General features: G+C 38.4%; 1 protein-coding gene across 2 annotated transcripts; it reads left to right on the top strand.

Moving 5' to 3' along the window:
* The first annotated feature begins 593 nt into the window (after positions 1–593).
* Positions 594–15,723, top strand: LOC139970687 (pecanex-like protein 4). Of its 2 annotated transcripts, none has more exons than XM_071976588.1 (9): positions 594–875; positions 3,203–4,020; positions 4,779–4,955; positions 6,442–6,968; positions 7,742–7,848; positions 8,633–9,119; positions 9,569–10,859; positions 12,232–12,418; positions 13,331–15,723. In XM_071976588.1, exons 2-9 carry the CDS (start codon positions 3,314–3,316, stop codon positions 13,580–13,582), a joined length of 3,735 nt encoding a protein of 1,244 aa, XP_071832689.1. In that variant the 5' UTR covers positions 594–875; positions 3,203–3,313; the 3' UTR covers positions 13,583–15,723. The 2 variants fall into 2 exon arrangements, with proteins under 2 accessions (XP_071832689.1, XP_071832688.1); XM_071976587.1 differs by having other exon boundaries at positions 594–776.
* The last annotated feature ends 48 nt before the right edge of the window (positions 15,724–15,771 follow it).

Here is a 15,771-nt window from a genome sequence, read left to right on the forward strand (position 1 = left end):
AGGAGGGTTACATCCCCTGGGCCCTATCCCATCAGTAGACATAGGAAAATCTGCTCTAGGAATAAACTATGGGATAAAAAGTAGCGTACTCTCATTTTCAATATGTACTGAATGCAAAATGAAGATTGGAAGAAGGGGCAAATTATTTCCCCGGAGGTCCGACATGGTCTCTACGCATCTGCGTCACAACCCCCGAATCTTGGATTATGTGGTAAATTATCAAAACTGCTTAGTGAGACAGTGCAGGCAAAAAAGTACTAGCATAAACCCTAGGCATTACACAACAATCATTGGTTACTTTAAAACATGGAAAAATACGATGTAGAGACACAATATAATGAACACCATTCTAACCATCACATGTCCCTCGAACCCCCTACTCCTCCTTGAAATATCTGATTACGCAACTCCCTTTATGATCACGGCACGTCCTGCTCTATCAATTTAGCTAAGTGGGACGATGGAGCTGTTTATAGCTCCATGGTAGGACGTAGCCATTTGTATATTCTGAAAGATGGGCAGGTGTGTCTGGGAAATCAGCTTAACGTTGATGTATACACTATATTGGCTGCTGTTAGTGGCTGCTACCTTCAAACAGGTAAATTCTGATCGGGAAACTTCACTTTGTCCAACTATATTAACTGAACGAAATCATAGAACCTGGTTTCAAAGAGTTTCAGAGCCCTTATTGGAATCAATTGCGTTTTTTGAAGTTCCGTTTTCATTATGATGTCATTTATTCAACAAACGTGATGTGTACTTCTACTCTCTTCAAAGTAATTAAGCCTAATAACCTTTTCATGACACCGTTGTGAACTTGTGCCTGGTATATAAATATTTAGGAATCGTAACCAACGACGCTCGACAGTGTTAATGTATGTATCATCCTAGGCTAGGCTCAAGTCAAGAAGCTGCGTAATAAACTGTACGATGGCAATGCGGCCAATATATATACTACTGTATACTAAGTACTAGTAACTACCCCAGCTATGTATTTAGTTCCTTCGTTAAAATAGTATTATCCAAAGTAATAGTTGGTAACTACTTCGAAGGTATTGTTCATGATTGTTTAGGCTAAAACTGAAAGCTACTCACTGAGAATGAGAGGCTTCTATGAAGTATGACTGAGTATGAGGTGATTGTGTAGGCCTATAGTCTACGGTATGTCGAGTGTTAAAAAAGGTAAACAGTTGGATTTGGCATCAGGCAAATTATTCATTGCCTTTATCTAAGGCTAATCTTGGACATTTGATCACTGGAACTTACAGCAATGTGCAAGAACCGTAATGATGTGAATGTATACACAGATGATTTGGCTTTGAAATTGCACTAATCCCATTATATATTTTGTTAAGTTTACAATGTCTTGCCCCGGAATGTATATACCTTATGTTCACTCTCATTATTACCATAATGATGAAAAGCATTACTATAAGTAAGGTGACCACTTTTTTAGTCAGGTAAATAATTATTTTGATGTTGACATCTATACACACCATAGAAACATGTATGTTAAGGGGTTAATGGGTGGGATTTTTAGGGCCTCGCAATGTTTGGCAGTGGCATATTCGAAGGATAACGTTCAATTGACTTATAATCCTCCAGAAGCAGCCATTTTTATAAATCATTATTATTGGCAGTGTTTTGTGGGTATAGTTCCAGGGACACTTGTGCTGAGTGGTGACATAACATGAAAGCAGGGGACAATTGTAGGGATACTTTTCTGTTATTCCTAGGATAGTACATGACATCTGAAGACTGTCTCCTGAAATTAGAGACCACATGTTAACCATAACCATGAGTATAAGGCAAAGGGACACAAAAAGTAAGAGTGAATGATTCCATTACAGACACACACAAAAATCCCACCGTGAACAAAAGCCTCTACATTCATGAATTCAGAAGCAAAAATTATATTCATTTCACTAGTGTCAAGAAAGACTAGAGACTTATCGTATAGAATGGTATTTAAAGTGCTCTTGTCGATGAAGAATTTCTTCCTTGAGAAAAGTTTCGCTTAAATTGAATTGAAGAGAGAGCCAACACCGGGTAGATTGTCCATATCGTAAAGCATTTTCTTTTTATCTGAATGCCCAATAAAATTTAAAAAATTATATTCCTAGCAATACTGTCATGTTTAGACTTTAAGTTATTGACAGTGTAAATTGTTCCTGCCCACACAGCAGGGAATAATTGATCTAGTATCGCATTACAAAATGCTGTGAAAAATTGGTAAATTGCTATATATGTAAACAAACTGTGCAAAGATGTATAGAAGTTTTCGGACGATGAACCATATTTAGTATACCAAGTCAAACCGCCTTCAAAACTGCTACACAAATATTGAACACTAAATTTTTCTTGGACAATCTGGAAAGCAAGGAAATAGCTGGAACGTAGGGTAATAGAAAAAATTATTGAAAGTCATTGAATTTTGAAATTTAGTCCAGATTGAAATGGTAGGAAATGTCATTTATTGAAAAATTCTTCTCATTGTTGATATATTTTTATGATGCCATTTAAGAAAGTATATATTGTTTGTATTTTTTGTCCAGAACAGTCAAATTTGGATGTATATCCCTTCCTTGGATGTGTAATTTTCTGTCCTGTCCTGTCCTTCCTGCAATTTAGCAAAGGAATTCCATCCAGCCTTACAAATAGATCATGTGCTGGATATTGTAGCTAGCCTTAGACTTACCAGTGCATATCAAGACTTACCTGAGCAAGTTGTTAAGAAGTCTGAGACAAAGTTAACAGCATAAATCAATGCCATATTTAGGGTTGTTTGCTCATCTAGCAATCCCCTTGATACAAATTAACAATATGAGTTAGCAAGACATGTCACAAGAGTTACAATTCTTATGTCTGCTATGGGTAGCCTAAGATAGTTCCTTATTAGTGTATACTTTGTAGGAAACGTGTACAGTACATATATGTGTTGGTCTTGAAAATTTCATGTTTAAATATGTGGGAAATGAGTGTTGCGTTGCTACATTCAACCACCTATTTAAAGTATGTGCATGTCGTGTCATAAAAATAAGACAAAATACAAAGTTTTTTCTCTTGATCTGGTATATACTGTATTATTCACAACAGCAGTTGATTTTTCTATTTAATATCTAGTATCTATGAATGATACTAAAATTATTTTCTAGGGATTTTCTTTTGTTTGCTTAGATGATTTTCATTTTTCTTTTCTTAGGTACTAATTCATACATTGATATGAATGTAGCGGAATCTTGTACAGCCAACAATCCTTATTCTGCCCTTGGGACCTTCTAAAGATGAAAACGCAACTTAAAAGTATCACATCATGGAAATTGAACTGGTCAGCAGCTACAAGAAACCTTTTGTTCAGAAGAGATACCTTCAGACAATCTTAGGAGGTCTGAATCTGAAAATAGGGAATGATGCCCCCATCTATGCATACTTGATTCAAATTGTGATATTTATCATCCCTTGGATTCTGGGTGGTATTTTAACTCTGTTCCTAGAGTTCAATATCTTTGGTGTCAGTCTTTCTTTTGGGGATTACATTTACGCCGCCGTCTATGGTCTGTTGGTCTTCCTCTTTGTGTTCATTACGCAGCTAACGAGCATTTCATTACAGAGGAGAACCTCCGAGGTGACGAGACTCACAGATGGAGTTCAGAACATCCTCTCCGAAGAAGACGAAGTCGAGTTTGATTCGTGTCTTAGCCCTCACGTCGTTCAGTATCTCATACCAGTTAAACAGTTTAAAGTGAACATTTTATTCCATTCCCTTCTCTCTGGCCTTATATGCGGGCTAGGTCTCATATATTTAGCCCCATCCACATTCTACCTGCTCTATTCCAATACAGTCATCACTGTAATATGGTACATAGGAGGTTGGTTTGTTCTATGCATCGCTCAGTATTCCCTGACAGTGAGAGCGCCCCCAGAGATGGCAGCCTTTCGGACCACAGACGTCGCAGAGTTGGCGTCCCTGTCCAGACCGTTCTATGTGCTGGTATTTTTACTCGTTGACTTACTATGGAGGTAAGACCCACCACAATAATACTTCATTTATGGTGGAGTTGAATTACTGTATATCTACCAGTTATTTGTGACTCCACATGCATCCCCGACTGGAGTCATATTCTGTGACTCCTTTTTCAGCGGAATCCTTTTGAACACTTCTTTGAAGTGTACTTGTACTGTACTTGTGTGAAACATATTTCATCTTCAATTAACAAGGCTCAGAATGGATACATGTAGCATTTGATATTTCTTAACTGTGTGGGGGGGGAGTTGTTCTTCACAAAGATCTCTTTCTTATAAGCCAAAGATGAAGGCTGGGTTTGTGTCCCCTAAAAACCTTCTCGAACTTAAATGTAAGGTGATGATGCCTGCAGAACTGGCTGTTATGTGTTGTCAATTTTCAGACTTAACAAAGTATCAATTTACTGTTAACTCAAGTATAGTAACTACTAACTAAGTCACTAAATTGTTAAGTTACAGATATTGCCCCCCTGGCTTCAAGTTAATATTCACCTGCAAGGGTGCCAGTAACTTATTTTCATAAATGGAAAGGAAAAATTGTTTTGTAATTTTCCATGAAACGTGAAAGATTTTTACATTCAGTATGTTAACACATATAGTTACTGTTCATGAACACCATTTATTATCCTTTTTCTGAAACTATTTGCACTGATGAACAATGCAACGAGGACTCAAGTAGTTTGCATACTGGACTCATAATTAAATGCTGCCAATTGATAGACTCAACAGTTTTTCTCAAATGTCTTTCTTTTCAGATGTTTTCCAGCCTGGAATCTTCTACTTCTTAACCAGGTTCTTCACATTGTTTTCATCATGTTACCTGTTTTCTGGTCTTGGGGGCTCCTTCCTCCATTAGAGGCTTTGGTGTTATGGTTGATGGAACAATTCCTCATCCATGCTCTGGGAGGCTCACCAATGGCCACCAATTTAAGGTAAGTACTCATTATCTAACAGTAATGTCAGCGTTCATCACTAGGTATTCTGTCGAAGAGGAAGACTGTATTAAACAGGCTCAGGTGTGCCAATGAAATGTGCTGCATTTTAATACACACAGTACTTGAGAATTACTAAAACATTTCATGATTGAAATCTGCAGCACAACCTCCACAGCTCATTTTGGTTGTCCGAACAAAAATTTGGTGGTTTCGGACGACCGAGGACCATTAAACATTTGCCTAGACACATCCAAAGTAATAAGATATTCATCTATCCATGGGGACATTTCTGTGTGTAATATAAATCACATAGGATATAGGCAAGTCCACTTTTCAGTTGTGTAGAATATTATGCAGAATTGATGTTAGTAGTAAGCAGTGCATGCACTGGGTTTAAAAGTGTCTTCCACTTGTTTATCTCCTATTTTCAATGTCTGACATTAGTATAAAGCTGCATGGCTAGCCAAGCATATGATGATTTGCCTGCAAGCAATGCAGACACAATCATGAATTGCATTTGTAAATGTATGCCATGCAGTCTACAACAATAAAGTAAATTCAGCAACAGATTACAGTACTAATGGTACTGTGACATCTACTCTGCACCACCCCTCTTCTTCCCATCTTGCACCTCCAAGCAAAGAAATGGTTATTTATTGATCAATATCAATTTAAACTAAGGGCTGAATAATTCAGTTGGTAAAGCACAGGAAGGGTAAATGTAAGGCCGCACTTTTCAAATCCTATTTATCTTTCACAAATTTTACCGTGAAGAGGTTAAACGGATAATTTCCTACCTCTAAAACTTTTGATATGTGGTGAGTAGTTTGTTTACATCTGCAGTATAAACTTCTGTATCTACTGCAACTTCATTTTGATAAGTTTATCAGTTTAATATGCCTTCAAATTACAGTACACTGGAGATAAACGAGTAACGCTGTAGGTATTGCCAAGTTTTCTGGTTTGTCTTTAATAACCATGATTGCACATTGTACATGTAATGTTTAAGTCATGTAACTTTATCGCCAAGTTTACTGGTTTGTCTTACCTATGATGTGCACATTGTACATGTAATGTTCAAATCTTGTAATTTTATTGCCAAGTTTTCTGGTTTGTCTTTAATATCCATGATGTGCACATTGTACATCTAATGTTCAAATCATGTAATTTATTGCCAAGTTTTCTGCTTTATCTTACCCATGATGTGCACATTGTACAGCTAATGTGCAAATCATATAATTTTTTGCCAAGTTTTCTGGTATGTCTTTAGTACCCATGATGTGCACATTGTAAATGTTCTCATGTTCAAATCATGTAATTTTATTGCCAAAGTTTTCTGGTTTGTCTTTAATATGGATGATGTGCACATTGTACATTTAATGTTCAAATCATGTATTTGCTTCTATAGAGAACCTTTGTGTGTAATTGTGTTGTATTATTTTCTTTTGTTCAACCATTCTTTTTAAATATTTTTATCTTACAGACTTATCCTCATGCTCTTCATATCCGGTTGTTCTCTAGCGATATGTTCTCTACTGCCCTCTATCCTTCCCATCATCCTCTTCAGTGCTCTAACAGGTTACATTCTCAGTGTGGACATATCCGGTTTTGCCAACTTTGCAGTAGAGAAACTAATGAGTTTGTTTAAGAAACCAAGGAGTACCAGTTCACAGACGGTCAACGATGAGGTCGTGTTCGTCCAACACAACAGCCACTGGGTATTGGTGGTAGTACACCATGTGGTACTTGTGGTTTTCACAGGAGGCGTCACCATAGCGATGTACTATTATTCTGCTGCCTTTTCCAACACGGTCTGGCAAATTCTTGGGATCAGCATCATCGTCGCGGCTAAGTTAGAGACCGTGCTCCGTCAATGTCAGCAGGTTTACGTGTTTGGTGTCTTCCGAAATTGTCTGTATCCCAGAGACGTCAACCACAGGGAGAAATTCAAGAAGAGGAAAAGAAAACTGAAATTTATTGGGGTCTTTCATAAATTTGTCATGAACTTTGGTGAGTCCAAATAAAACTCATTTTATGTATGCCTGACAGTGTAATGTTCCAAGTGGGTGGGGGGGGGGTGCCTTCATAATTATTGACCACTATTTTATATTTATTTATAGCACTTATAGTTTCAGATGCAGCCTTAAGGGAATGTGAACATTTCTATGCACTCGTGAGATGATCTTACGATATACACATCAATATTTTTATTTTTATATCTAGACCTTCAAAGTTTCAAAGACTCTCCTTCGTATGTTTTAACACAAATATTTTCAGATATATTTATTTTCAATTGTTTTAGCTCTTTTGATAAGAGATTTCATCACTGAGTGTGAGTGTAGATTTTTTTTTTGCAGCACCATTTTCATTTAAGGTTTAAAGTAAAACCAAGCCTTTAAAATGACATTAAAATATTGCATTTGCAATGGTGCTACTATATGCTAATCTTCAACAATATGTTCAGTATCTTTGCAAAAGATATTCCTTATACCCCTAGTATTTTAATTACTATTTTGTTATAATTGTGTTTGGTGTGGACAGCTTACTTTTCTAGGGTTGGGAAAGACCACCAAATAAGTGGAGTGCATCACTCTTCTCCCTCTCACCCTCCCTTCACCACCCCCATCCTCACACCAATAGTCTATATTTTCCCCTGGTGAAATTACAGATATTGCTGTATACCCAATTGTTAGGTAATGGAAAACTAGATAGGGATAATTTGCATTACTTGTATTTGCTAGTTATGTATAATTAATTAATTATGTTTAATTCCTCTCTTGCAGTTATGCCTGTCATAATGGTCATTTACATATCATTGGGCATCAGTGTGTCTGCAGCGACTGGTCCATCGTTTAGTCTTGCACTCGGAAGCTGTAGAGCCTTCAGATGGGTAAATAGCTTCAGAAGATATTTTAATCGATTAATTTATCTGCTATCAACTGAGTTTTGCTATGAAGTATGAGCTTTACACATTCAACCAGCTACTTGCTTTGATTCTTTTATTCTGAAATCCCACCACATTTTGCAAATAATGAATGAGAAGGTAGGATTTGATGTTTGCAGGTGGTTAATACTACAATGAAATTTTGCCTTGACACCAAATTCTAGTTTACCTACATGAAACTCTAAAAGGTAACTGAATCAAACCTTGCTGTCACTGATTTAAATGGCCTGTGTAAGTAGAATTTGCAGTTGGGATCGGGATCTGACAAAGAGCTTCCCCAATTAGTGAGTGATCGTGAGAGATGGGTTGGGAGAGGAGGAGGGAGGGAGGGGAATGAGGTTCCAAGTGGTTTTGCATATAAAGTGACCTCGATTCCATTCTGATCAAGCAAATGATTTTAGACAAAGGTCTGTGTGTCATAGTGTCCATATTGTTTCCATTCAGATCTGGCATAAATGACCTTGATTCCATTCTAATCAAACACATGAATTTGGACAACGGTCGGTATGTCATAGTGTCCAATTTTGTTTCCATTCAGATCTAGTATAAATGACCTTGATTCCATTCTAATCAAACACATGATTTTAGACAACGGTTGGTGTGTCATAGTGTCCATTTTTGTTTCCATTCAGATCTGGCATAAATGACCTCCATTCCATTCTAATCAAACGCATGACTTTAGACAAATTTCGGTCGGGGTGTCATAGTGTCCAATTTTGTTTCCATTCAGATCTGGCAGAGCACAAGCAACTCCCTTTTGGAAATCTCTGTGGTCCATTTCGTCAACTCCGTCATTCGACCGTCGCCGACGTCGACCTGGACCTCGATGGGTCTGGGCCTCCAGTTGTTAGTGGTGGGGCTGGCAAGGGATCGTCTTTTCCAGACTCTTCATAAGCTCTACACTTACCTGACCATTCTGGTCACCTCGTATACCGTCAAAAAGCAGCGACGTTCCTCTACCATCCCTCTCATCGTGGTATCTATATTCCTATTTCCATTCATATTTCTACTCATTCTGATTGCCGGTGTATTGTCCGCTCCCATTTTGCCTCTGTTCACCTTACCGGTCATCCTCGTTGGGTTTCCAAGGCCGATGCGCTTCTGGCCTGGAGGGGTGGGAAACTCAGCCAGTGTCTGTAGGGACACAATTTTCTACACCGAGATGGTACCTCAACTGGTGGCAGCATTTCAGAAAGCACTCTCTGCAGGTAGTCTGGGTAAGTTTTTGTCTTGGTTGCTTCTTTGTGTCTTGTTCTTGTTTCTTCATGTTTATTTACTCCAATACTGCATCAATTTTTCTTAATGAAAACATGTAACCAGCTGGTAACTTAACCCTAATCACTTGGTCGTAATTATAAAAAATTCAGCCATCATCTTATAAGTTAAGAAACCATGTAAAGGTATGACTAATGTGTAATTTTTGTAGATTTTGTGCTAAGATTGAATTCTTTGTTTTAGATTCACTTTTATTTTGGAGACAAAGGAAAATAACTGCCGAGGTGTGAATTATGAAGCATGCTGTTGACTCTGATGCAAAAATTATACAACTTGTTCTAAAGTTGTTCTAGAAGACGTGAGCTTAAGGTCAATAATACATAAAACAAAGTATTGACTTTGTCAAATTTCCTGATTTTTTCTCACTCCACCTCTCTCTCTTCTCATGCAGGTGCACCTCAACCAGGTTACCATTATATACTCAGGTTTCAAGACAGGATGGTATGGGTACAAATCATGGAGTGTGGCTTTGGGTATTACTCATTAAGTGTCAAAGGTATGGAACTACAGGAGACTTCTTGCCACACCGTGGAAGCGTCAGAACTGGAAGCACAGTTTGAAGTTGCCTTCGAGAACGAGATCGGTGGTTGTTGTTCCCTGAACCCCTATATTGCTCATACCATGACCCCAATGGACGTCATCAATTTTAAGACCTACTCTGATGCCAAGAGCACCCTCACGGGTATCATCGACTCCCCCGATACCTTGACTAGGATCAACGCGGCATTTTACAAGACCCTCCTCTGGGTTCTTGTCCGACATGTCCTAGAGAGGAAGGATTACAGTCCGAGGAAATCATCTTCCAAGTCTTTGCAAGGGAGGAAACCTTTATCAGTCTTTTCCCCGACGAGATTAGATGGAGTGAAATCGAGAACGCTCTCTGCTGCTTCTCATCAGCAAGCAGACTCAAAGAAGGTGACTCAGATTCATGAGCCGTGCCCGAGTAAAGACAGCGGCCATCCGGAATCGTCTCAGTCGAGACCTCACAGTGTCATTTCTTACGAGCTGAAGAAGTCTTCCTCCTGGAGTAGTCTAGGAAGCTGCAGTGATGATGATGGCGGCTTAGAGATGGATAAAGTCCAACCGGAGAGAAGAGACGCCGAGAGCAGGCCGACCTCAGACGACCTGTTTGATGACCTCCCCGGTACGGTCAAGGTGGAAGACGAAGAGGAGGATCTCTTGAGGGAACTGGAGTTTGGACTTCCGGTGGTAGATAAAGGTACTCCAAAGCACGGAGGTGAAGATTCCAGAAATGTCCAGCAGAGAGGAGCAGGTATCAAACTGGCCAATTCTATCCAGTTTAGGTCACCGCACTCTTCGAGATTGAGTCTACCGTTTAAATGGCGGGAAATTCCCATCGACCCGGAGACATTACAACCTCTCCTGGGTAATTTCTCCACTGATTGGTTTAAGAGCATCCTACTCCACCTCCAGCTGGAATCCGATGGGAAATCCTCGCAGGAGGTTGCGGATGAGATGACTTCTGATCCCGCTCTCATAGAGATGTATTCCTACCTGACGACGGCCTGCCACTTGGTCCTCTGTGGAGACGGCCTGTTGGCGGGCAAGAATGGCCCTTGGCATGTTTACAGGGCTTATTGTGGTGACCCTCCTTGGTCTCCTCACTTGGAGTGGATGTCTGAAGATGGAGAACTCTTTTCTATAGCAAAGCAAGCTTTCAGGTCAGTGATTGTGTCTTTCTCTGATTAGAATTCTTTAGATGCAGTCCACTCTGCTATGCATTTAGCAGTCTCATTTGTTGCATTCATACTAGTCCTTTAACAGAGGTGGGGGAGGGGGGATGGAGGGGTTTAGGGATGGTTGAGTGCCTAGTGTATGGTTCGGAACCTGATCTAAGTAGGGGACCATCAGCTCATTTGGTAGGAGCTCTGGACTACAAACCTCTTTCCAAGAAGCATTCACAATAGGCAATCGGGTTCATTTTCAGTCCCATATTCTTCTCTGAGATGACCACTTTATTGCCTACACCACTTCATGTAGCTTGGCATCTAAATGGAAAGGGGGCATGGGAGGGGGGGATTGTCACAGTTGAGAATCTGTAGTTATGGCTTGACCCAGGGCTAGAATACCTGTACCAAGATAAGCTGGCTCAAGGTACCCTTTACTTGCACTTAAAATGAATCCTGTGTCGTTGCTTCAAGTATGTTCAGCTCTGAGCACTGAAATCCAACATCCAGTAATACCATTAAATTTGTAAATTGCAAGCCTCTCGATCACCAACGCTTTCTGCAAACTTTTATAAGTTTGGAAAGGTGGGTGGGGGAGAGTACCAACATTTCAAGGACTGTGTTAGACAGTATGCTGTTTGTTTGGTGATTTCTGTACATTTTACAAATGCAATGCAAATATAGTGCAATATTTATTTTATAAAGCAACAAACATTGAATCCTGCATTTAAAGATCAGTATATATGACCACGAATGCAGTGGCAGATTCAGGTCTCTGGTCCTCCTTATTAATTATAATTTTGATTATGACTAAACAGTGCTAAAAACATAATTTTGATAATCACAAGGTACACAGTGAAAGTTTTTTTTTATATAAATGCTTCAGGTGGGTGGATGCCTTACTTTTTTAGCCAATGTTTTGTTAATATGCACCACCATTTTGGTAGTAATTCTGGTATATTCTGATTGCTTTTCGAGAAATCCTGGCTCCACCACTGCATTGTGCCAACTGTGCAACCTTCGATTAAAGGAAGGGGACAAATTGTATTAACTTAGCTAATTTTGTTTTGTATATTTTTCTTACGATCATTTTGTTGTCCTGCAGATCTCTCCTTTGACAATGATAATGATTTGTTAATGTATGATATGAATCAAGGGGAGGAATTTTTATGCTTTCTTTGGACCTTTAAGTGGAAGATACAGAAGAGTAGGTGAAGCTTGTGGAATCAATCAACTAGGATTGAGTGAAACTAGTGATTAGTCCTCTTGGTATACTACATTGTAACAATTGTCATTGTGGATGAATGTTGTGGTCAGCCATTAATTTAATTTTAAGTCCAATACCTCTTTTCGTTCCTCTTGACAGGCTGGCATTCAAGTTGGCGTACGACCAGATCGTCCTCGGCGAAGGGGACGAGGATGAAGATCTGATAACGAACCTTGAGGACTACGAGAGCAACTGGTATTTAGGGAGCGATACTGACGAGGAATGGAAGGAAGCCATTAAACGACATAAACCAGAACTCTTCTCGTTAATGTTTAATCCACAAGAGGTACGTGACAAAGTTTGCTTAAAAATAGTGGCTTTTACTAGCTGTCAGAGCTTGCAGATCGGAAGAAGGGGACAAGAAGGGAGGGGAGATGAAAGGAGGAGAAGGCAGGGCAAAAGGGGATGAAGTTAAGAATGTTGCATAGTTTAAATATTTCAGTCTTACAGACCAACATTTTTTTGTAGCAAAGAAACATTCTTTAAGAAACAGAGCAAAAGTTAAGTAGATAATAAAATATTGAATTTAGACTGTCAGCTTCCTACATGTGAAATGTGTTGTATTATGTCACATGGCTGATTGCAGGGTTAATGGTAGTATGGGAAAAGATAGGACAACTGCCAGAATAAAGTAAAGAAGAATAGATGATAAGTACCTGAATATAATCATTTTAGTTTGTCGTAGTACGTAGCTGGTCACCTTTCATAACTCTAGTCTAGTTGCCAGATCCAATAGAGTTTACTGGTGCAATGTTTTGAAACCATCCAGGAAATGTTGTTTCATCCAGAGAGTCCCAACAAGCTTAAAATTATTGGCAACAATTTCTTAGTCCTGATAAGTGCATGCATAGTAGACTAGATACCTGTAGTGTGTTAGGTCTTTTCGTATTAAACGCAATAAAGCTGTCCAAAGACTTATAAACTTCTGTTATTATGTTACTGCAATAAACTCACAAAAAGTCTCTGCCCAAATACATTCGATGGTAAGCAAAACCAGTCCGATAACTCAAAATACTGCTTTAACTTAAAGCCTTCTAATAGCTGAGAGGTGATGACATCATGATCACAAGAGTTGTTTCCATAAAAACACCACTAAGCACCACTGAAACAATAGCAATATCAATGGGTCTGATAGTGTTGTTCTAGCCACTGACCAGTTTTATATTTCAAGTCTTGTCTGTTTCTCTCTACCTGCTAGAACACTTACCACGGTAGAGTTCTGAGTCACCAGCCTGTGATGGCCTACGTCGGCAGTTTGAATCAAGAGATGGTACGAGCGTTATGGTCGTCCTTATCTCTGGAGTTACTCTACATGACCAACGACGACGAAGAGAGGTACAGCATCCAGGCCCACCCGATCATCCTGAGAAACCTCACTGTCCAATCCGCTGATCCACCCCTCGGCTACCCCATCTACGCCTCCCCGCCCATCTCAGTTCCGACTCTCTGAAGACAATATCATCTGTGCAATAGGTTTTTTGCCTTTTTTTCTCTTTTGTCATTGCGTAAAGATCTACACTATTTTTTTTAAATTGTTTAATTGGACATTCTCATGAGAAGGGATAGGAAAAGATAGTGAGGGAGGGGTGGGAGTTAAGGAGGGGGAGGTAAGGGGACAGTATAAGTGTTCTTAGGTGGTCGAATGTGCCTCCATTAGATTACAATAACAAAGGTGAAGTTCTTAATACTGTTAATTGTTAAATTTAAATACTTTTTAGTTACAACAATATATTTAGATTTCTGGTGCAGTGGTTCATTCAGAATAAAGTAGTCTTGGAATCTACAGACAGGAAAGTAGGGAAAAATCAGAGAGGGTATAGGAGAGAGAAGAGGAGGAAGACATAAATGAAATGAGGGGGGGGGGGGGGGCAGGTGAGGAGCAGGGCAGCTTATATTCTTAAAATCTGAAAAGGCTAACAATACTTTTCTAAGCATTTTAAAGAAATTGATGGAAAATTCGACTTCCCAGCCTTCTTTAAATTTTGTGCAAGAATGGAAAGTAGTAAATTGCAAAATTGTGTTCCAAGTTTTTAAGTTCTTAAGTTTTGAATTGATGATGGTGTAGTTTAATATAAATAAGCTATTTTTGATAATGGAGTTTGAACAGATTCATGTACTTGTCTTGTGTAATTAAGAGAAATTATTAAATGAAATATTGATGAGGACCTCTATTTATTCCACTGGTGTGAAGGACAGCAAGTCAGTGAAGGCTTTGCAGAATTTCAAACAGAATCCACAAGTTGAGAATAAGTAATCCACGGCAATTATGCATTTGACATAAATCAGATTATTACCAGATCCATGGTATTCAACTCGGTCTTGCATTCCTTTTTATTCAGAAAATATTCAGAAACAACAATTTTTATATTTGTGGGATAAAAGCCTCTCGACATAGATTTAGTCAAAAGTTTCAAACATATGACACCAGTTGCAACTAAGGACCCATAATCATTTAGAAAACAGTCATATAAGATGAGGATACCTGTTCCTATTATACCTGTTCCCCAGGACACAACGTCCCTCATTGGAGGGTCACCAATATAATCAAGGTGAAAATTATGGTCGTCAAGCAAACACATTTGAATACCGAAGAAGTAGATTATGAATTGTTGTAGAAGATGCATCCTCGATTGAGCTAGGAAACTAATAATCCAGGTGTTTGCAACGTTTTGCTGTTAAGAACTCATATGCAAAGAAATATGCCAATAATGGTCACCTCTATGAAACATTACACATTTGTTTACTGCTTCTATGAAATTCTATTTTCCCAACAAAAACATGTCCGATCATCGGTATATTTTTTGGCAATTAACTAGAGTACTAACACCTGCAGGTAAATACCTGTGGAAAGTCCTAACAGTTTGTAATGCCTAATTTTAGGGGATTATACACCTTTAAAAGAAAACCACATAAATTTGGGATGTGCAAAATGTTCTTTGTATGTCATAATGTTCTTTGTAAATTTCATCAGTATTATTGCCCCAAAATATGGTAGTATACATCACAAAAAGTTCATTCGAACCCTAACCTCAAAGAACATTTTACTGCCAACTCTCAACACATTTTTCCTCATTGAGAGAGAATTTGTCAAATTTTATCAATCTCCAAGACTGAATAATGCAGAATATTCTCATAACCTCCAAAGAACACTTTGAAAACATTTTAGCAATTTTTAAAAATTTGGGGTCAGTACCAAAGCCGTTGCCTTTATCCTTGATTTTTGTTTTATTGAAAAGTTGCCTTGAGAGCAAACCACCTTGACATTTTCAATTCTTTTTAATATATAAATATGTATATGTATGAATAATATATTCATATACTGTAAAATATATTTAGTAGTATAATTTTTTAACTTATAGCTATACATTTGTAGAATTCAGTTTTCATATAGTGACTTGTCATGGTTAATATCAAATCTTTACCCCATTTGTAACTGTCGTTGACTGTTACTATGTATACAGTATGATTTATACATGTGCACCACTTCAGTATTGTATTGTTCCACAGTACATCAGTTTATGGTTGTATGCAGTATTGAACATGACAGAATATAACAGAGTGAAAATAAAATGATTGCTACTGAGTACAATACATATACTTGTGTTTCATTCATTAAAATGTTGTCTTATGTCATTCCTG

This window comes from Apostichopus japonicus, chromosome 8, assembly GCF_037975245.1.
Source record: "Apostichopus japonicus isolate 1M-3 chromosome 8, ASM3797524v1, whole genome shotgun sequence".
NCBI lineage: Eukaryota > Metazoa > Echinodermata > Holothuroidea > Aspidochirotida > Stichopodidae > Apostichopus > Apostichopus japonicus.

Coding starts and splice junctions, on each gene's coding strand:
- LOC139970687 (XM_071976588.1), top strand. CDS start 3,314: ATGGAAATTGAACTGGTCAGCAGCTACAAGAAACCTTTTGTTCAGAAG. Junction 9,120..9,568: donor ACTCTCTGCAGGTAGTCTGG/GTAAGTTTTTGT, acceptor CTTCTCATGCAG/GTGCACCTCAACCAGGTTAC. Junction 10,860..12,231: donor ATAGCAAAGCAAGCTTTCAG/GTCAGTGATTGT, acceptor TCCTCTTGACAG/GCTGGCATTCAAGTTGGCGT.